We start from the raw sequence: 23,762 nt of genomic DNA on the forward strand, positions 1-23,762 counted from the left end.
CTCACCTCTGAGCGAGACGCTTTTGCATCCTTCTGCCTGCTCGCCAGTGACGTCCCTAAGTGGCTTTCGGATGTCACTCCTCCCTGGAGTATAAACACGGTTAAAAGGCCAGGCCTTACGTGAGCAAGGTGACTTCTGGAAAGTGAAGCCAAACATATGGGGTATAAATGGAAAATATAGATTAAATCTTGTATAAATATATACTGAAGATGTTTTTTTGTGTCTTCAATGATTGCATTTTATGAAGATGAGTCTTGCTATAGCAGGAGGGGTTAACGTCTACCAGACACAACACAGACCATCTCTGACCTTGATCTCTTCTGATCATTTTTATGTATGCCTTGCTGCAATAAATACATACATCCCGAAACACTTTCTTAAGGTCCTAAATCTCTCTACCCCTTCTCTGCACACAATGCTTTCTCTTTACATTGAACCTGCGCCAAAATCATACACACTAAAGTATTTACATATTCTGAACAAGCACTTGAAAAGAACCCCTCATTCATCTTCTTATGTATAAGCATTGTGAAGCAAATAACTTTCAAAGTATGGACCCCGAAATCTTTTTACCAACAGTTTGAGTTCCTCTTTAAAGGAGTTGTAAAGTCCCAGCCAGATGCATCTTTAATATTGATTGGACCCTAGTCGGGCAAACATTTTTTTGCGCCCCTATTTTTAGACCGAAACTGAAATTTAAAATATTTGTCAGGCCAAAACCGAAAATAAAAATATTTCTTTTCCACCCTTTTCATTTTTTTAAAATGTGTTTTATTTTACTGTACTGTCGGGGGCTCAGGTCTAAACAGATCCCTGATATTTCCATTTTAAAATAGAAAAAGAGATTGAGGATACAGAGTCCTAAATCTCTTATTCTGCCGCCCCTGTTATGATTGAACAGGAAGCCTCTATACTCAGTGCTCCTGTCCATTCATATTCTGTGGAGATAGTATCAGTATTACTGTGTCCACAATCATGAATGAACAGGAAAGAATGTAGAGCACTTCCTCTTCATTCATAACTGGGGACACAGTAAGCATACTATTGTTGGTTATGTGTTTAGATGGAGCACTGAGATCTTGAGGAATGCTTAATTAAGTTTTACTTGCTTAGCATTACATTACATGTATGTATACAGGAATACACCATAGTAGAGAGAGGAAAACATATATACAGATAGAACGTCCTGTGTATCACAGACAAGCATACATAAGCATGGAGACGAACACTGCACCAGAGCGCCATCTTGTGCCCAAAAGACATAACAGTACATTAGCCTTAATTGTTGCACCTGATCGCCGAGTTATTTACAAACACTCAGCGATCAGGTGATTGCTGAGTGCTTGTAAGCCGCTGTCCATCCTGACTCGCCTGTCGCAGGAGGCCATGCGGGGTGGTGCGGGAGAAGAGCTCAGCCTCCTGACAGTTCACTTTTACCCGCTCTCCATCCTGACTTTTCGCCTGTCCCGGGAGCCGAGCGCGGCAGTGCGGGTGGAGAGCTCGGTCTTCAGTGACAGCCGTCTCCTCCCCGCTCGGCCTCCTGAAACCTTCTCTCCTTCCTGCTGGGCACCAGTCTGTGTCCCCTCGGATTCCCGCTGCCTCTGCCGATATGGGCGGGAGGGGAGAGCAGCGGGCATCAGAGGGGACACGGGTATCCTGAGCTGTCTCCTCCCCGCTCAGCCTCCTGAAACCTTCTCTCCTTCCTGCTGGGCACCAGCCTGTGCCCCCTCGGATCCCCGCTGCTTCTGCCGACAAGGGTTGAGGGGAGAGCAGCGGGCATCAGAGGGGACACAGACCGGCGCCCAGCAGAGGGGAGAGAAGCCATTAGGATGCACTGAATTTTCGGCCGCATTTTCAGCCATTAAAGTACTTTCAGCATTTCGCCCAAAGTACCATTTTGAGCTGAAATGTTTCAGCGGCCGAAAGTTTGGTACATCCCTAGTTATTAGGAGTCTGATAGAACTTATGGAATTTTTATATAGAAATATAGATTTATTTATAGTTTTTGACCATGGATACTCTGTAATGCTCGAAGTCTGGCCACTAAAATCCCGTACAAACTTTAACATGTAAACGTAGTTTCAAAAGTAATAGCAAGATTTCTAAATCTGCAGCTTTCAGTAAAATAAAAAATGTGTGATCCTGCAATAGAGGTCCTTGTGCAGACATTTCCTGTTATGGAGTGGCAACACTCTATCTCTGTGTCCCAGTTTTTCTCCTTACTGAAGGCTACAAACCGCTATGCTGACAAACATTACATAGGCATGGTCTAGGACAGGGCTCAAAATTTCAAGTCCTGAGCTACTAGCCAGGCCTTAAGAGTTACTCGCCACCAGTTGCCCCACCTAACCCCTACCCTGCCTCGGCCTTAACTCCACCCCTAAACCCACCCTCTTAAATTATCTTATGAAATTACACTTTTAAATGTTGAAGGCAGAATAAATTTACAAAAATAAATATAACACCATGAGGAAAGCTGCCTAGAGAAATGCCATGCAGCCATTACTTGTTAGAGTGTATGTGGACATGGAAGTGGCTGCAAAGAGGCTGCACTGATATGAAACAAAGGATTTAATAACAATGGTAAAAACCAAGCATTTTTTAATAAACAAATGACAAATTATTTGCAGTGCTTTAGCACTAAATTCCATTCAGTTAGGGTTTATTTATTTAACCTGATGACTGAAACTCCCATTTTCCCCTTCAACATTTTTATATTTGCAAAGTTTTCAGTGTGTGCCCTCAGGCAGTTGAATAACAGAAATTGTGAGATTTCAGCTAACCTCTGACCTGCAATCTGAAGTGACACACTCGGGTAATGTCGGCCATGTCAGTCTAGTGTCCAGTGTCAGTGGGGACATGTGGCCAGTGACAAACTTGCTAAGAGACCACCCGCCTGCTCCATGAATGCTGATCCTTCTCAAGATTCTGTAGTGACACAGATTTGGTACATTTCTGGAATACATGCACTTTCCCTATGTTTTAGACCTTTAAACATGCTGCAAGAACAGAAATATGCGTTTCTACCTTCCTCTTTGACGTGACAACACAGCTCTGAATTCCTAAGCACGTGGTGTCAACTCTTCCTAATTCATTTCTGGTGCATTACAAAGAACACGGACCTCTCCTCATCTCCATTACCCTTCCTCATGTCCATAACCAGTCCTCATTTCAATAACCCTCCTCCTCATGTCCATGAGTCGTCCTCATCTCCCATAAGCCCCTCCTCATCTCCATAACCCATCCTCCTCTCCAGAACCCCTCCTCCTCTTCATAACCCATCTTCCTCTCCAGAACCCCCTCCTCATCTCCATAACTCCACCTCATCTCCATAACTCCACCTCATCTCCATAACCCTTCCTCATTTCCATAACCCTTCCTCGTTTCCATAACCCTTCCTCGTTTCCATAACCCTTCCTCGTTTCCATAACCCTTCCTCGTTTCCATAACCCCACCTCGTCATCTCCATAACCCACTTTTCATCTCCATAACCCCTTTTCATTTCTATAACCCCACCTCATCTCCATAACCCCACCTCATCTCCATAACCCCACCTCATCTCCATAACCCCACCTCATCTCCATAACCCCACCTCATCTCCATAACCCCACCTCATCTCCATAACTCCACCTCATCTCCATAACTCCACCTCATCTCCATAACCCTTCCTCATTTCCATAACCCTTCCTCGTTTCCATAACCCTTCCTCGTTTCCATAACCCTTCCTCGTTTCCATAACCCCACCTCGTCATCTCCATAACCCACTTTTCATCTCCATAACCCCTTTTCATTTCTATAACCCCACCTCATCTCCATAACCCCACCTCATCTCCATAACCCCACCTCATCTCCATAACCCCACCTCATCTCCATAACCCCACCTCATCTCCAAAACCCCTTTTCATCTCCATAACCCCACCTCATCTCCATAACTCTTCCACATCTCTATAACCCCACTTCATCTCCATAATCCCTTCCTTATTTCCATAACTCCTCTTCATCTCCATAACCCCTCTTCATCTGCATAACCCCTCCTTGTAGACAGAAAGAGATCACAGTTATCAGGTCACAAGATTTCTGGCAAAATCAATAGATGTCATTGCAGTAATGGAACATTTATAACAAAAAGCCTTCAATGGTATGTTTAGCACTCCAAAAGGAAGCAAATAAGAGAAGTTCATTGTCAGGGTTTACATACACATTAAGCAATCATGTTACTGGCCACTTGCAGTCTTCCCTGGGAACCATGTGACATGGTGACAATACAAGAGCATGTTTGGGAGTCTGTGACAGATCATGTTATACTATAACAGAAAGGGCCTCAACAAGGACCCTAATGGCAGGATCTGGAGGTATTATTTTAAGGAAAGCTACAAATTTGACAAATTTATTTTTCATAGTAAATTAACTTATTGATTATATGAGACTTTAGGGATTAGATGAACACTTTTGTTTAACCCGTTTGCTACTGCCGACATATGCCATACACATATGCTTTACACTTGAAGTGATTTCCAAGGGCTGGTAAACATACGCACCCAAACACCCTCACCGTCTTTCCCGGGGCCTGCTGCTCGCTGCCCATGCTGCGGGCCTGGGTCCGGCATCACGGATGTCGGTGGAGAGAGACCAGTGAACATTTGTTGAATTAACTTGTTCTGTGCTTTATCAGCTTCACTGGGCATCAAAGGTGGCATTGGGGGTCTAATAACCCCCTGCCCCCCGCATACGTGCGCATGCTAACGCAAACATGCATCAGACGCACATATGTATCAAAACACTGATTGGGCCACACGTTAGGTATCGGTGCACTCAACGGAGAGCATAAATTGTAGGGCCATTATTCCCGGTTAACTCTAAACTGATGACCTGTAAAATCTTTTAAAACTTCTTCTATAGACAACTTTGGGTACAGCAGTGTTTAATCATTTCCTCAGTTTTGAAGCTCAACATGTTTGATATCTATTTACACGGCACAACCTCTTCTTTTGTATTTCACCAAATAATTGGGTTACATGTTGTATTTATGTGCACTAAAAGTGTATTTTTTACTAAAAATGTGTGTTTGATAAACAGTTGCACTAATATTATGCAACATAAAAAAATTACAACTGCCACCATTGTATTCTACAAGGTCTTTGCTTTCAGAAAATATATAAATTGGGGGTATAAGTAACCTTCATACCAAAAATGTGCATTTTAACGTGTACAAAAAAACTAAAAAAAAAGGTTTTAACTGCTGCTGTTACATTGGGGGATGCTGATGGATGCAACATCTGGCCACGCAGGGTCCCTTTTTCTGGGCGATAAAGTGGCCAGTCACTGTGTCGCCTAGAAGAAGGGACCCTGCATGGCCCCAAAACGTTGGCTGTTTGATGCATGTGACAATTTAATAAAAAGTGCTTGTACTTCTTGCACGCATCATCGAGTGCTGGTGACTTCTATTATGGACTGTATCTGACACGGCGCCATCTGTGTTGTCACTTCGAGCACCAATTCTCTGTGAAGGTCTATATGCTGTGTGGAGTGCAGGTGATTTCCTGTTTTGATTGCATCTATCAGTTTTAGACATTCTATTTTTTTTTAAGTTCTTGAAATACATCTCAGACACAATTTTGTAAAATGTGATGTCTGATGAATATCTGACCAGCCATATGTGGTTTTTATCTCTTCGCTAGCTTGTCGTTTTACACTGAATGGGGTTCCTTGTTTGTTTTTTGCGTGTTTTTCGGTGTCTGGGGAAACATTTGAGGACAGGCGGTGTGTATTTTGCTGTGGGCTATCTGTGGATGATCAGCACTGGGTCGGTGTGTAGTGGCGCTTTGCGATGTCGGAAGAAACTGAAGGTCTGGGCGCAGCATGTGTGTTTTGGCCGGGCTCTCCGGATGATCACTGTTTGCCTCTGTCATTCCAGGTCTTGTACCTTCATATATTTGGCTTCTTCTCATGTGGAAGTAGCTGACTCAATCTGGCTCTGTTTGACCGCACTAGGGGAAAAGCAAAGATCCCATAGTGTTAAATACTTTGTGACGACTGCTGATGTCACTCACACCTGCACAACCTTCATGCAGTCCAAGTTGAAGGACAACTCTAGGCACAGTGCAAAAGTTAAACTGTAAAATCTGCAAAAGCGCTTTCTCTCTGCTTTTTTTCTTCTTTTTTTTTATGTGCCAAGTATGCGAGTTAAAGGGATGCACCACAATGTTCTGGACCTGTAGCTGGAAAGTTGGCTTTTCTTTTTCACAGCCAAGTGTGGGTTCCCGATAACATAGCAAATAGTGAGCCCAAGGCTCTTCTATCCAACACTGAAATCTCTCTCATTAACTGTTAGATACCTTAGGTCTACATATACTGTATTTATTTAGTGTTGGTATTTATATAGTGCTGACAATTTATACATTGCTTTACACACTGCAAATTCACATCAGTTTCTTCCCCCCCTATGAATATACAATCTAAGGTCCCTTACACACACATATCAGGGCCAATTTAGACAGGAGCCAATTAACCCACCACATGTTTTTGTAGAAGGAAGACAGAGGAAAACCACACAAGCACATGCAAACTCAGTGTCCTGACCAGGATGCAAACCAGGGAGCCCATTTTAAATACAATCACTAAATCCTCCTAAAAACGTTAACATTTTGAAGTCATTTAAAAAGTAATTTTAATCTTTTGCCTCTGCTGCTTTCATTAAAATAACGTCACACCTGGTGATCCTGCCATGAGGGGCCTTGTTCAGGTACCTGCTGTTTTAGGATGACGGCACTCTGTTCTTGTGTCTGTCATTGCTCTTCTGCATTGTCACCCAGTCACATGAGCTTCCAATGAAGTGGCTTTTCAACACACAATACCAAAGCGTGGTGCACTGTTGAAACCACATGGAAACCTACCCTGAGAAATGCCCTGCCATAGTTGGATCAAGTACATGTAGACAGGAAGTGGCTGCAGGAAATCAGCAGCACTAAAATACAACAAACATGAAAAAAGGTGAATCCACTCCAAGTAAACCCCAGTGTTAGATGGTTTTGCAGTTTGCCTGGTTAGATGACATCACTGCTTCCCCCTCCTCCCCCCATGTGACAGTTTTTGGGACCTAGCCATTGGCCACTCAGGCTTGACCACATGGGGAAGTAACAGGCTTTTTCATACCCAACCACATTAGAGTGGGGAGCTCCAACAGAGCAGGTAGTTGGTAAGGGAGTTCAGATGGGTTTCTATACTTTGCTGGGGCTAGCAGGCTATCAGGAGGTGCTGTTAGAAAATAGGCAAAATATATTGTCTGTTTAAAGTGGACCTTTATCCGTATCTTGAAAATAACAATAAACACACCTTTAGAAACGTTTAGTAATAACAATCTACACACACATACTTCTAGATAATTGCCGGTTTTGTATTCTTTGCATACCTAATTTCTCTTTTCTTACCCAGTCTTCTGGTAGTGGCCATGTTAACTAAGGGCAAATTACTAGCTCTCCTATTACTTCCTGGATTTCTGGCACATGTGACTGGACATGTGACTAGGACATGTGACCCTGCACATCATCACAGTGGAGGAAAATGCCTTTCCCTGGGATCTCGAGATTACAAATGAGATTTCCCAGCAATGCTTTGCTGATGACAGGTCAATCCCAGTGTGCATTGCTTTGCCAAACTGAAGTAATTTTGTCCTTTCAAAGCAGGAAATTAATGCTCTGCAAGTCTAAGTATTTCAGAATAACCGCATTTTACACCTGACTTGTCTGTTATTATTAATCATCACACATAGAGGGATGCATTGGTAGAATTTGATTTTGAGTGTAAAGGTCCGCTTTAAGTTGCGTTGGTTGGTCCCTTTAGCCTTTGTATACATCATCGCATTGCCTGAGATCGCATGTTGCAGTGTTAGGTGCGCTGTGGTGCCATTATTTCTAAATGGCATCTAAATGTACCTTGCCATCACATGTGCGTTACATCACACCACGTAGTGTGATGCAGCTTTAAAATAAAGGTGCATGCACTTTTTTTGATTACATTTTTGCGATTTATCTCTGGTAGGCAGCCCATTCACATGAATGGACTGTCCTACAGGCCGCAGCACACCTGCAATGTCACATCGTATATGTTTGAATGAGCCATGAGATCATTTTTCACCATTAGTATCGCCTTTCTCTTCTGCACCAGGATCCAGAGTCTTTACTTATTTTATATGCGGACTGGTTTTTCATTTAGGTGTGTGTCTATGCACACTATTTAATACCAAAACTACCTTGAAATTAATGTACCAAGAGGAGACAAGTATTTCAATCTTTGGATGATGGACTTTCAGAAAAACAAAAACACTTAAAAAAACAAAAAAGCCCATTAACAAAATGTAAATTCTTCCATTACGTATCTCCATTAAATAGCGAGGGGTCGTTTCGGGAGACCAGCAGCTGATGTAGGATGTTTTGGCAGATCACTTGTTTTCTCTGGCACTGATTGATGAAGTGGTTTTCACAATGTAAATGATACAGTTTGTGTAGGAACAGAGACAATGTAGCTTCAGAAAGCTCTCCAAGGTGGAATCATTCTCCTGTCTGCAGTAATCCCTCACAGTACGGGCCAAGAATTCACATCTTCAAAGGGATGCCTGTCTCCCCAAACTCTTGTATAGAGAGGAAATTACTTTTAATATGGACATCTTGTTGGCACAAACATCTACCAGTAGTTAACAAATACACCATTCCCAGGAAGTACAAGCTGAGGGTTTGCAGATTTTTGGTCTGTCATCTCAATTCACGGGAACTGTGAAACAGGTGATGGCCAAAGCTGCCTTCAAATAGATGTAAATCCTAACTGGCTGACGTTTAGATTGCTAAAGCAATGTGCATCAAGAACAATTGCTTTGTTCGTGTTTTTAAAAATAGGTTCCCACTGTTTTTTATATATATCAGTGATGCTGAATCCTTCCAATTTCTCTCAGCCACTTCCTGCCTACCTATCCAGCAATCACTGTACATCATTGCTCAGGAATAGTGATGAGGTTGGGCTTGGTGAGGACCTAGTTCACTCAAGTTTGCCCAAGCCCACTCAAAGCTCTGACTGCCACTTCCTCCTCCCAACCCAATCGGTTGCAGCAGACTCATTGCCCGCCCCACAGCCATACGTCACAACTGCCTCAACTTGGGCCGGGAGGAGGGGGTGGCTGTCAAGAGTTTTGAGTGGACTTGGGCGAACCCAGCTTTGTCTCTACTCAGCAGAAGCAGCTGATGAGGTCATTCCTGTGCTCTCCCATCATTTAAACATATCAAAAAAGAGAAAGATGGGGTTTTTTAAGCACCGAATGACAACTCCAAAACACTTTTGAAGTTGTCATTCGGTGCTTAAAAAAACCCCATCTTTCTCTTTTTTTATATTAAATTTCTTAGGGGTGTGGCACCTACTATCCAGGTCCAGGCAATACTAGTAGATTTGTGTTTTGAACCATATGTACTTTTAATGCCCGAATTAGCAATCAGATGCTAGATATCTTTTATTATTAGTAGTAATTGGTATTAGAATTTTCCGAACACAGATGAGTCAACAAGCATTTCTCTGTATTTCATGAATCCAACGTTTCAGGGCTCTGTGTACCTGCAATTCCCCAAACTGTCGATTGTGCCCTGTGGTGGTGGTGGGGAGTCAACTGTCTTCAAACACTGCAGGGCTCAGAGTTTACATGCGAGATAGCCCTGTGGGAGGATATGCTGACTCCAGCAGGAGAAGGAAGTCTTGAGTCTAAGTCTGGATCCCCAAAAACAAAGTCATATGGGCAAACAGAAAAAGCCACCTAGGTTGTACTTCAGATAGAGTACAACAGATGCGGATATACTGTAGTACTAAATCAATCAGTAAGAGTCCAAGTATGTTTTATATATAATTAAAGTCCAACGCTTTTCAAAAGTTTTGAATGGTTTAGCCAGGTTCCAAGTTATTCAGTAAAAAGGTGTGTCTGGACTTGAAGGTGAGGTTGAAATGTTTCCCTGTGTTATCAGGAATGTCCCAGCACCTGGTTGTTGTAGTTGCCCTACTCGTAAAGAGTATTTTGACGAACGCACTTTGGGCTCTTCTCACAAGGCTAAGAATCTTAAAATAAATGGCACTTTAAAAAAAATGAAAAAAATTATATCCTTAATCTGTGGTATTAGCTTTCGATTGAATAGAGCCTTTGGACCAGTGGTGGGCACTAGAGAGAGTCTGATAGTTTTTTAACCTACAGACTTCATCTGTGTGCTTCTATGGACCATTTTGGAGAGTGGCTTCAAGAAATCAGACTTTCTTGGAGTTCAGGCGACTTGCCATCTTGGGGGAGGAAGGAGTGTAGGTGAGAAATCTGAACATAGAGGCATGATTTTGTGGACATGTTCTTTGTTTGGACTGTACAGTGGGAGTCAGATATAGCAGTATTGTAGCAGTGGAAGTGAGTAATACAAGTGGTAACTCTTGATTGTGTCAGTGGTACTTGGACCCTTGAGTTGGGCTGACCAAAGTCTGGAAATCACAGATTTTTCTTAATGAATAAATGTAACAATAAATATGCTGAATCCATAGGGTGATGACAATTTAGATTATCATTAGATAAATAAATAGCTGGGTCCTAGGATTGGACATCTGCCCGCGTATTGTTAACAGTAGATGTACTAAATGCTCAACTGTAAAAAGTATTATGGAATAAGGTAATTCTGTGTAAATAACAGTATTGGGTTATTTGTGAAATTGTTAACCTAAAATGTATACTTTTACATCACAGGAGGTGGTGGCAAGAGGAATGGTCGCAGCAAGAAATGGAAGGACATGTTGAAGCTGCCCCACATTAGCCAGTGTGAAGAGCTCCGACATACAGTAGGTAAGTACACTTTGTTTGATATGGATCTGACCATACTCACTGCTGAAAGAAAATTCTGTTTATGCACTGCTCCTCTCCTGAAGTATGTTTTGAGCTGCTTTGTGCATGACTGGCTGGTTAGAGAATTGGTTAGAGGTATTATAGTAGACATTTCTTTCCAAGTACAAGGAAGCTCTTTGGTGTACAGAAGATCCATGGACATTCGTAAAAGAAAGTCTGAAGCACCTAGCAAAGTGGAAAATAAAAGGGCTAACATTGGTAATAAAATAATAGAAGAAAACAAAGAATGCACAGCAGGTATATTACAGGTAGAAAATCGAATGTAAAAGATGAATGTGCACTTTTTTTTTATCAGTTTCTGTTCTGTTCTGATTTTGTGTTCAGTGGGTTTTGTGTTTCATAAACCTTGTTTCTAGAGGCAGAAAATGTATTATGAAAACTGTGACACAGATATAATTGTTTTCAGAAATAGAAAAGTTCACTTTTTACCCTTATACTTTATTGTATTGGTTTAGTTTAGTTAAAAGTGGTGTTCCAGTTTGGTCTAGAGCTGGTGGGTTAAATTTCTTCTTCCCTGTCTGAGAAGATTAGGCCATATATGCTTGGGAAGCTGCAACTTTATTTTACCTGCGTTTCCGTGTGGTCTGGTTTCCTGGCTCCCGTGACACAATCCCCGTCAGAGTACTTCCACTATGCCCAAATCAGGCATTTGCCTTATTCTCATATACGGAACCAAAGCACATGTGCACTAACCCGCCCCCATCTTCATACAAAGACCTTTTGTATACACACTCCTCTGGAAAATTTCCCTACTTGTCTAAATGGGAAACAGATAAGGGAAATTTGGCTAAACATTATAAAAAGCTCCTCCAATACTTCAACCCTTAACTATTATATCATTTTAATGCATTGGAACCTTATGCCGGGTAGGGTTGCAAAATATGTCTCTGCCACTTTCTCCGATTGCTTCAGAGGATGTACTGTGCCTCTCCTAGATCCATGCTGCATATTTGGTGGGCATGTCATTAGGTACAGAGACATTAGATTCGAGCATACAATCTCTATAGAACCCTTATACACCGTAACCACCCACAAAACACTTGCAAGGGTTATTAACCTCCTAATTTCAGGAGGTTAAAGTTAAAATGTTTTTAACACTATTTCAAATGCTACTGATCACTTACAATAGATGCTTATGGTTGTTCAAAAGTTTTAGCTTCCTGCAGAATCAGCTGGTACCCTGAGCGCTGCCCTGATATCTTGTTTAGGGTGACTTCTTTCCTTTGCAGGGTCCTATGGAGCCACTCTTGTATGTGCTAGTAAGCTGTCTCCACAAATACACACACAGCAAGGAAAGCCACTACCCTCCCCACTCCTCCTTCCTCACCTCTCCCTTTTCCAAGCCAGTAGATGGACACCTGTTGGAGATTACTCTGTCGCATGTGATCTTGTACTGGCCAGGAAGTTCAGGGAAGCTGAGAGAGTTAGTCAATCTTTCTGAAACATGATGGCTGTAAGTGCTTGGGCAAAACATTAAAGAAATACTTTGCTGAATAATATATATTTGTTTGACCTGCATTCAGTTTTGAAGAAAAGTTTCAGAGTTTAATGCCACCTTAAGCAGAGGCTTACTGGCACTCATATTAACACAAGAGCTAATGGCTACCCTAGCTAATTCCTTTGGGAAATTTCTTACGGTTTGGTCACCTGGGATTTACTACCTAATGTCTTTGGGATTTAATCACGATCTTCTCAGCATTTAAAATTCTTCAGTCAACTTACATCCTAGGTGGACTGTAGACAAGTGCATCAGTGAATCAGTGAAAAATGATTTAATATTTTTTGTTATTTCATTTTTCGGAATCTTTTGGAATTTTTTATTTATTATGTTAAGGTTTAACATCACAAGTTTATTCTGCGACATTCAGGAAAACTAATTTGTATGCATCCGAAATTTCGTTATAGCAAAATTTGGACATGTTCGAATTCGTTATATCTTTCATTCGGAAATTCGTATGCATCCAAATGTCTGAATTTCCCAATTTCCGAAAATTCATACAAATTTCAATTCAGCACAAAATGGAATGCACATGTCTAGTAGACTGCACTCTCCTTGTCTTCTCTTCCCTTTCCATGTTTCTCTCTCCTGACTTCATCTTTGGCTGCAGTAGTTTATGCTATTTCCTGAATTTCTCTCTTCTGTATATCTTTTCTCTAAAACATAATAAAAATCTTTAATCGTTGTAAATGTTTGTACAGGAAGAACTCTATAAAATGATGAGTTGCTGGTCTGGAAGCTCCCAAGCCCAAAGTATGGTACTGCTAAGTATGTGGTGTATAAATAAAAAAATAATTTAATATGGACAGTTGATTGGCACGATGAGTACAGAGTGAGGTTTGCCCACTTGAGCACCCAGATGAATTAATAACTTGATTATCAGTTGATTGCCAACTTGAGCACCAACATAAATCCCACAGAATACGAAATTTTCTTCATAGTTAATGTTCTGATAACTACACGGTTGCCACAGCCTCCTTTGTTTAAACCTGATGTACTACGAGATACTAAGAATGACATTTGATTAGGAGAGGCTGTTGCAGACACCCCACTATTTGCCAATCAATTTATTAGCATCATGCATAATCGGATGTCCAAAGTCTTATGAAATATTATCGTAAAGTTCAAATAAAGATTTAGAATAAAAAAGTACAGGTGTTTTAAAGGAGAGCTCTGTTTTTCTTTTTGGCCCACCTCACCATGCTTGATTGTTTATCCTGTAAGTTTGTTCTGTAACTGCCTCTAGTAATGTGCACCTGAAAGTTACAACAATGCTGTACGTTCAGGTTGGGTAGTTTTTAACAAGTAGACAGTATGCCCTATGGCTCATCAAGTGACTAAACTGGGACCACCTTTGCAATTTACCAGAATCTTATGGTGAAGTGTTATTGGATATTTAAAGTAGGGTTACAAGTAAAGTTTTCCTGTAAACCGAAGGTAATCAGCAGCAGTTAAACAATGAAGACACAGAATAACAAATGACATACATGAAAGGACCATTGAAAGGAAACTGTATAGCGTAGTTTTGTTTCTCATTCAGCCATATTTTTGGCTCATGGGGTGACCTGGAAAGGGGAGGGGGATATAGCTTTGTTTCTTTTTGGCTTAATGTAGACATGAATTAGTTTTAATCTTAATTTATTGCTGCCTTAGCCCTTGGTGCTTTTATTTTAAGACTGGAAGGTCTGCTTCCATACCCCGGTGTCTAGTGTTTTCTAGCTGAGCTTGGATCAGTGGAAGATAAAGCTGCTGACTCCACTTTGCTTCCTTTAGGAATAGATTGCAGTAAAGCCTCACCAGAATGTTTCTTTTTACTCTTTATCTGTGTGATATATGCCTTGCTGTAGCAGCCATGCTTGTATAATGTCTTCAAAAAGCAAATGATGCATAACTTCAGAAACCAGAAGCACCATTTAGAAGGTCTCATTCAGCATGTGGAAGAAATGCTTTAGAAAACAGTGTCAGGGTTCATTTGGACAAACTGCTGAAACAGCCCTTTCTCTGCTCTGGCACTTAGCATGAGGAACATAGAAGGGAGAACTTTGTCCACTTGGAAACCAAGGTGTTGAAAAAATCGATTGACTCACCATGAACTTCCATTCACTTCCCTCTTTTAGCTATCTCCATGCTCAGGGATTCCACTCCTATAAACAGACCTTCTGATGACCCCTGCTTCCTGAACTCTGCTAAACACTATTCTATTAAGTGCATGGAGCTGTGAAAATGTGCAAGGCCCGATAACCCAGCAACCAATTAGATTTCACATTATTAACAAGAGGTCATTAAAAAAGAGACCTCTGATTCCTTATTGTTCCTTGCACTGCTGTGTTTAATAAGCCTAGACTGCATGACCCAATATAATATCAAAAACTCTTTTCCATTAAATAATCTACAGTTGTGTTTCAAGCCACGCAGGGTCCCTAGTAGTAGCATGTAGTGACCTAAATATTTTGATTGCTTTTACAGTGGCCATAATATTTTGAGGCTCTATTCATAAAGTGGAAAGATGTCCGTTGTAGTTTTGTTTTATTTTTTACCATGATTGTCAGTTCCACTCTGTCAGCTTTTCAGCTTTTACGTCAGTTTCCCGGAGAAATTATGGGTACCTACTAAACCATTCACCGAACCGTGTAGGGTGAATTCTTTGCTGACCTGTCATACTTAGCACAGTGCTAAGTTGATTCCAATGACTCAATATACAGTAACGGCTAAAAGAAAATGTCATCAGTATGGCCTGGAAGAATATAACATAATGCAGTCTTGATTGAGGGAAGGGGCTACCTGAAATGCCCAAGGGCCATAAAAAAAAGCACAAATCCTTGCAGTTATGTTATCATAAAACCTTATTTAAATGGGCAATATCTAGATGGAGTTTGCATGTTCTCCTCATGGTGCTTTTGAGCATTTCCTGAGTACTCTGGTTTCTTCCCACACTCCAAAGACATGCTGGTAGGTTAACTGGCACCCGACTATATTGGCCCTGTATGTGTGTGCATGTATTTATGTATGTATGCAAGATAGGGTGCTTAGATTATATGCTCCTTGGGAGCAGGGACACATGCAAATGTGCAGTATGTAAAGCGCTGTGTAAATTTCCCATCCTATATAAAGAGAACAAAGTTAGGGAGGTGACCTAGCTGTACTCCTTAGCTCCAGTAGAGAAAAGTTAGGTCATTAACCTGGCAGTGTAGTTTGGCACTGCTTTGAAAATCTCAATGTCTGGATGGACAGAAATAAAAATTCTTTGGCAGGTAAAACAGCTGCCATTTACTGTATATATTTCGTTTTGAGTATTTAACTGCTGTACTGTACTTCAGCTTTAAAGGAGAACTATGGGGTTATGGCTTTTCCCCATAGTTCTCCTTAGGGTAACGGGAGGACACAAACTAGCGTCCTCCCTTCACCCCAGGCTCAGTATACCGCGAGTTGTAGCTCACGGTATACTGAGACGCCGCATTATACCGCGAGCTGCTGCTCGCGGTATACTGAGACGCCGCAGCTGAAGCGGATCACGACAATTGTGCCGGGATCCGCCCAGCTGCGTGACTGACAGCTGGCTCTGCCTACCTAGAGGCAGAGCCAGCTGTACCCGCCCCCTCCCCGTCCGTTCCGCCAGTCAGCGCTGGCGGATCAGAGCGGGGAGGGGGGAATCCAGCCCCTCCCCTGTCACGCCAGAGAGCCGTGACAGGATCGAGAGGTGAGCGAACGCCGGTATGTGTTCGCTCACCTCCCGATCTACTGAGCCGACCTGTGACAGTCTCATTGTCACAGGTCGGCTAGAACTATGAGGTGAGTGAAAAGCACTCACCTCTTAGTTCTCCTTTTAATAAATTGTATGTTTCATGAAGGTTTCATAGTTAATATTAGTAGTTATCTGAGTAACTTGTCTGGAATTTCTTTTCAATGCTAAAAAAAAAAATAGGAGGGTTGTATGTGACCTGCAACAGCCTTCTGTAACCTCCTGCCATGTCCCCTGTGTCCCCTTTATGATCATCTATCTCCATTAAGTCTCTTTTATTTTAAATGAAATTGGTTAAGTGTTATGGGTTTTTCACTTTTTGCAACTAGTAAATTAATAAGCGGACACATCTGTTTTTGAGTCGCTCACTCTCTCATCCTCCAATTACTCCGCTGTGTAGTAAGGGCTTGCGTCATTCATGTTTATATGATGACCTATCTTTAATAGCATGTGTTTGGCTGCAGATGTTAACTCATAAAAAGGACTGTATGTGCAGCGGTTACACCAGCACTCTCTGTTGTGTGAACTTGCACACAAATCATGGTTTTAATTTACTTTGGGCACTCACTTTTTTTTTAACTGTGTAATTTTGTGGAATAATTTGACCTCTTTCTTGGCATCCACCAGTCTAGACCAACAGCAGAAGTTTCTTTCAAACATTCCGATGTGAACGCTGACAGCAGATGAAAGCTCACTGCCCCAGCTTGTCTGCTTTTTTTTTTTTTTTCTCCTTGTCTGATTTGGTCATGGAAAGATTTCTTTAAATGCTTGGCAAGCTATTGTTAATACAAATGCAGGCCCTTAAGGTATGGGTCGATTAAAACTATTTTTCTTTGACTGTATTTCAAGATATATGGGCTGCGCCTGCTCATCTTGATGATAAAGAGAAATGTTTGGTCTAGTATAATTCCAACCATCAGGATGGTCATAGATTTAGTAGGGTAATTTGTGAGGTCAACATGTACAGCATGTATACACGGATGTCAACTTTTACAATTGGTATGGGCATATGTCTAGTGCTACAAGACCATAATGTTCATGGTGGTGGAAAGTTCAAAGCATTATGTTCGGCGTGTTGTATATACTGTCCTTTCATTGTTATTGCTGTGTCCAAGGTATTGCAGTGGAAATTACTATTCACCATGCTAAAAGTTGAAATATAGAAGGGTAGAGAGACAGATAGCAGTAATAAGGGAAATGTGTTCTCCTGGGTAGGAAAAAGAGGAGGGGAGAAACGAGAACAGGAGAAGGCAATGTAAAGTTCAGGATATTACATATGTCATGTTTTAATTCATTCTGTTAAGGAATTTCAGAATGAACTTCTAAGTGGATCCAGGTATCCCACACTATTTCATAGTTGTCTGGTGTGTTATTCATCCTAGCTTTGAGAGCTTCCATAGGTTTTTAAGTTCTTGGATATTAGTATATTGGTCAAGTGTGCTTGGTCTATATGTCCACCTCGAATGAGAGGCAATTAAGCACTCTTGCTGCAGTCAGTACATGTAGAATCCATCTTCTGGAGTCATTGGGCATATTAGGGGTGGATGCCCCAGAAAATAGGTGGAAGTGTCAAGATGTTAAATTAGGTCCTAAAAGGCACCTCCAGCAAAAAGGCAGGGGCATAATACCAGTGGTAGCATATTTTGAACTGATTTTGTAAACTGTACAGTGAAGTCCATATTTTTCCTGAAACCTTCATTATTAAAATTGTAGGATATGTTTCCATTTGAGCATGTGTAGCGCTCACCCCTGAAGGAGCTGCTGGATATGAACTAGGGCTCTCCTACCTGTTTTGCCAGCCACCGACCCTTTTCTCAGCTCCAGTAACATCGACACTCCGGAACAGAACAGGCTCGAGTCGTAGGGTCTTTTTAGCATTTATTGCACATTAGCAACTAGGAAAGAGGGTTAGGGTTGCAAGATACCTGAGTAATCAAAAATAGAGGACAATGTATTCTTTCTTAGCAACAGCTTGTAACAGTAGCACAAGGTCCTATTTGAGTAGTGCATCAACTGGCTTCTGTATAGCGTGTTTCCCCGAAAATAAGACACTGTCTTATATTTTTTTTGGTTCAAAAAACACACTAGGTCTTATTTTCGAGGTAGGTCTTATTTTTTTGTTTATTTTTTTAATGTACAACAATCCGCACTTATTCATGTAGAAAAGTCTACATGTATTCATGCACAAAAATATGATGATCAGGGCAATTAGGGGTGCCTCACCTTTCCAAGAGCAATGTGATAACCAATCTCTGGCCAGAATGAGCGAAGAGCACTTTCACTATCGATTCCTCACAGGCGGAGTGCATTTGGTATCACTCCGCCTGTGACAGGAGCCGGCGCTATAGAGGAGGCATCGGCTTATGCGGCTCTGCTCCCTCCGGTGCCGCCTCGCTTCCTGTAGCGCTGGCTTGGTTGGCACCGCTGATTCTCTCCTGCGGCTCTTCAAGTTCCCCCTTATGCCACCACCGGCCCTGGGAATGGTCACAACTAGGTCTTATTTTAGGGGTAGGTCTTATATTTTAGCAATTCCCAAAAATAGTACTAGGTCTTATTTTCAGGGTAGGTCTTATTTTCGGGGAAACAGGGTAGTACCTGAGATTAGGGTGAGGGATCTCTTATAGGGTCCAGACGGTAGCTCTCACCAGCTCCTCTGTGACACTCTTCCATAAGCAGATTCCACCTCCAGCTCAGCTTCCATCAGGTTCCTTTCCAGTAGAATTTAAGGTCTCTGGGCCCCCAGCATCTGCCACATGCTGAGGCTTAGACCAGGCATCCTGTAGTATCTTAGGCCTCTAGGCCCCCAGCATCTGCCACATGCTGAGGCCTAGGCCAGGAATCCTGTAGCACACAGACCTCCTCTCAGGGAGGGCACCAGGGACTGGTCAGAGTCAGATGCATAGTCACAGTCTGAGGATGGATCCTCCCTCATTGTATGCTGAGGCCCCAACCCAGCAAAAGGGGGAAACAATAAATCCACCAGACTCAGGGAAACCTACAGAACCTGGAGAAATCAGCATCCAGACTGATACAGTCCAGATATACACTAAATTTAGTAGCAAAATAATAGAGGGCGCTACCCATGTAATTGTGTTTCATAGGTGGGTCAACTGTGTTGGCTTTCTAGATCATGTTTATGCTGCACACCACACATCAGGCTATACAGCTTCTGTCACAAGCATGAGCAACCCCTGTTTATTAAAAAAGACCCTTTTAATGTTGAGAACTGGTTCCCTGAGATCCAAAGATCCCATGGGGGAACATGGTATTGCTGGTGGTACTGCCACAACCCTTTAAACCCCATTATTAATCCACATTACTCTTGTGAATATGATCAGCATCTCACTGGGGATATATAGCACATTGACCACACCAGTGCTGTAGATTAAATTGTCATGTGTTTTTTTTCTATATGATCTTTTCAGTTGTTACCCTGGGTTGTCACATTGAGATCAGCATCCACAATGAATGCCCATCTCTGTCCAGATTTGTCTAAAAATTATGAAGTAATTACAAAGGTAGAGAGCAGGAGGTCTTGAGAGGAGCATAGAGGATGGTTTGGGTGATATTTTCCGATGAAGTTGGAGATGTAGTGGGGGGGAGAGTTGTAGATGGCTTTGTATGATGTTGTTAGTATTTTGGATTGGCTGGCATAGTGTTAAGGTAACAAAGGACACTGAGAAAGCCAGTTCTGCCACTGTAAGGGTGTCACAGGCAGCCCCGTGGAGGAGTCTGATAGGGGACAACTAAGTCTTGTACTCAAATACGAAAAAACTGCAGGCAGTCAGGGCTCCTGCAGAGGCAATTGTGAAGCCAGCATGTGTATCTGTGGACACACAGAGAGCGTGTGCCAAGGCCTATCTATGGGTGGACACGCATGGAGCATGTACCCAGGCCTGTTTTTTGGGTGGACATGCAGATGTGTGTGTGCAGGTCTGTCTGTGTGTGGACACACAGGATACATGTGCCCAGGCCTTTCTGTGGGTGTACACGTAGGGAGCATATGCCCAGGCCTGTCTGTGGTTAGGGACACAGGGAACATGTGCCCAGGTCTGTCTGTGGGTGAACATGCAGGGAGCGTGTGCCCAGGCCTGTCTGTGGGTGAACATGCAGGGAACGTGTACCCAAGCCTGTCTGTGGGTGAACATGCAGGGAACGTGTACCCAAGCCTGTCCGTGGGTGAACATGCAGGGAGTGTGTACCTAGGCCTGTCTGTGTGTGAACATTTTGTTTTTGACATTTAGAAAGTCAGCTACAATGGTATGTTGGGGATTCAGGGGGGAGCTATGCAAACAGTGAGATGAAAGCCATACACCAGCAGCATTTCGTTAAAAAAATTGTTTTCTGATTGTTTGATTTCCCCCCCCCCCCATAGTTAATGGGGTCAAATTGATGATCATTTTTGACCACAGTAACAGAAAACTCGAAGGAGCAGGATGAAAAATATTTCTCAGATGGACAAAACTCCGACAGTGCATGTTGTTTTCATTCGGGAAACACCATTCATCCCAAAACTGAATGTTAAAATCAAACAACATTTTTGAGGCCATTCATCAAGTCTTCAATGGCATGATCGTACGCTATGACGAAATATTTCATATGAACATTTTTAGGAAATTCTACCATTGAATGGCCAGCTTAATGCATACCCTGGAAATATATGCTGCCTGCTTTTATGTAAAAAAGTTGATTGCCATAGTCCGGGTTTGCCTTAGTTTGGCAGTTAATGCCACTTCAATGCAGATTGTACATGTGATTTGAGTGTGCAGTCGATGACTATGTTAGAATGTTGGCAGTGCTGTGGGGAATATGGCAATGCAGCATTACAATGATTATCCTCCACAGAATCAGATAAGTGAGTGAATTCTTGCCTAGAGCGCCATTTCTCCTCTGGCAGGTTGTCAATTCCCAGGGCCGGCCTTAGGGGTGTGCGAGCAGTGCGGCCGCACAGGGCGCCATGGCAACAAGGGCGCCGTGCGGCCGACACAGCTCGTCCTGGGGGACTGAGGGGCGCTGTAAAGCTTTCTCGCACAGGGCGCCTAAAGGCCTAAGGCCGGCCCTGTCAATTCCCCTTTCAATAAACATTGTATAAAGTCGTCATTTAAGCCTTGCTAGCGTGGAGCACTCTGTTTGTTGTCAAACACTCTGCCAGTACCCGGAGCTGCTCAACAAAAGTCCTTAAAGGGAATCTATATCATTTTTGAAGGTTTTATTTATTTTTACATGTTCTGTACTATAATATACTTTGTCAGATGTTATAAATATATATATTTTTTCAGGCATTAATAAGACTTGAATCATCTTCCTAAATTTTTTGAGTCTATTATAAATAGACTTCGGGGCAGCCATATTTGTCCATTACATATGGCTTACTTTTGGCTTAAATGGTTACATACAGGCTTTGCTTCTTGTTGATTAGTAATTTACAGTAATTGTGCTTGAACTAGATCTGAATCCATTCATTAAACATTTCATATGATCTTAGTCATGTTAACATAATTTCAAAAGTCATTTTTCATTTAAAATCTGTAGCTTTTATTAAACTAATACCTGGTGATGCCGCCATGAAGGCCCTTGTTCAGGTATGCCATGTGATGGAGGGACAATGCTCTATCCTTGTCTGCCAATGGCGATCTTGAATTGTCACCCTCTCACACAGGCTTTTGATGAATACTACGAGTGGCTGTATGAACACACATTACGCAGGCATGGTGCACTTTTGTCTCCATCAGGAAACCCAACCTGAGAAATGCAATGCTGCCACCGCTGGAATCTATGCATGTAGACAGGAAGTGGCTGGAGGATTTCAGCAGAGCTGAGATTAAACAAAGGCTGAGAAATTGTGAAAACATGTATTTCAAAACTAGGGGAAATGTATATAATATAAAATTCTTCATATGTCACTCCGTTAAGGGTTACATCTTTTTAGTGAACATTTACTCTAAAGGTGGTGTCACTGGATTGTTAAAGTGGACATTTCTCCCCTTTCACTAAAAATCACGTCGGCATGTAGCTGCCAATATGAAACCATCTTACATTCATTAGTTAAACAAACATTTTGCTTTTACTTTTTACAATTACTGTTTTTCTGCTTCCTGGTTGAGTGAGGTACTGGTGATGTAGCGAGTATCACAGTTGCATCCTGGGAATAATGGGGAGGAAAAGAAAAATAAGGTATACAAAAAAAATAGGGATGCACCAATACTAAGTATTTGGGCAAATTGCTCCCGCTACTTATCCCGGTATCACCAGGGAGCATGGAGCATGGAGCAGGCTTCCCGGCCAATCAGGTAGCTAGGGGGACGGGTAATGACTCACCCGCCGGCTGCCTGATTGGCTAGGAAGCCGGCTTCATGCTCCCTCGTCTCCAAGTGACAAGGGAGCATGGAGCCTCCGTTCCAGCCAATCAGGAAGCCTGGCGGCATTGAATGGCTCGCTGCCCAGCTTCCTGATTGGTTTCATGCTGCCTTGTCACCTGATGATAATAATCAGAAAGCCAGGCGGCAAGTCATTACATGCCTCCCGGCTAATCAGGAAGCTTGGCGGTGAGTCATTACACACCATCCGGCTCCCTTAACGGGACTTCCGATATTGGTATTCGGTGTCGGTGAGTACCGGAAAAATTTTTGGGTACATGATACCGAAAAACCAGTATCGGTGCCTCCATACAAAAGAATAAAAAACCTGCAATTATAGATAAGTATCTGTTTGTACATTCTCATTACAAAACATTTTAAATGTGCCTTTGTTGTAATTTTAAAGATACAGGTGAAGTTCTTCTTTAAGCAAATATGCTGGTTGCACTGTCTGATGAACAAAACCATGAGAAACTGCACCTTCAGATCTCCTATATATCACATGTAAATGTGAAGCTCTCAGTGGTGCCTAATGTGAAGGTCCTCTAACCCTAACTGTAACCTAATTCTAACCTCAATCTAACTCTAACCTAACCTTAAAGCAAACCTAGCACTCCATGCAAGGTCCACCTTTTTAAATGTGTCCCTGCTTCCCCCTTTCCAAAACACTGAATAAAACATTGAAAAAGGTGAAAACAATTTGGGAAATTGACTCCCCTTTACCCCCTGCATCCATAGTGCAGAAGGGTGATGTCATCATCCTGCCAGTAAGGTCCTGAAGAATGTGGAGTACTCCAAATCTCACGAGAAAATGCCAAAAGGAAATAGTTTTAATAGCGGTAGTAGAAAAGTTTGGGTTTTTTCCCCCGTCTGGCACCTGACAACCTTTCCAGGTACGGACACCAGCAATGGCAAGCGGCTCTCCATGTAACCAATAATGTGACCCTTTGACAGCTAACGGGCACTGCCAACATTAGCAGGCATCTTTGTGGGCACCAGAAGTACCTGTCACCACAGTTTCACATATGAAATTAGGCTTTTAATGCCTTAAAACATGTTCACCATGGTTGTAATATAAGCGCTACATGAATTTACACTGGCTTTTGCTCTAACAACAATGAACAACAAGTGGAGTTGGGGACCTAAGCTGGACCTAGCGCGCAACATACCCTTTTCTCCCATACCCTCTTTTGTTCTCTCATCTTCTCTCTCTCTCTTTCCTTCCCTCACTTAGCCTCTCTTCCTTTTTCCCCCCATCTGCCC

The 23,762-nt window shown here is 42.3% G+C and overlaps 1 protein-coding gene across 2 annotated transcripts in view; it reads left to right on the plus strand.

Annotated features, from left to right (window-relative positions):
- Positions 1 to 23,762, plus strand: part of GRK4 (G protein-coupled receptor kinase 4) — a 197,322-nt gene that overhangs the window by 69,819 nt on the left and 103,741 nt on the right. The window contains exon 2 of one of the 2 annotated variants that reach the window (XM_018554987.1): positions 10,754 to 10,846. In XM_018554987.1, coding sequence (XP_018410489.1) covers positions 10,754 to 10,846 — 93 coding nt within the window. Of the gene's footprint in view, positions 1 to 10,750; positions 10,847 to 23,762 lie in introns of both variants that reach the window. The other variant, XM_018554985.1, reaches the window with a different exon arrangement.

This window comes from Nanorana parkeri, unplaced genomic scaffold (assembly GCF_000935625.1).
Source record: "Nanorana parkeri isolate BGI_ZX_2015 unplaced genomic scaffold, ASM93562v1 scaffold180, whole genome shotgun sequence".
Classification (NCBI taxonomy): domain Eukaryota; kingdom Metazoa; phylum Chordata; class Amphibia; order Anura; family Dicroglossidae; genus Nanorana; species Nanorana parkeri.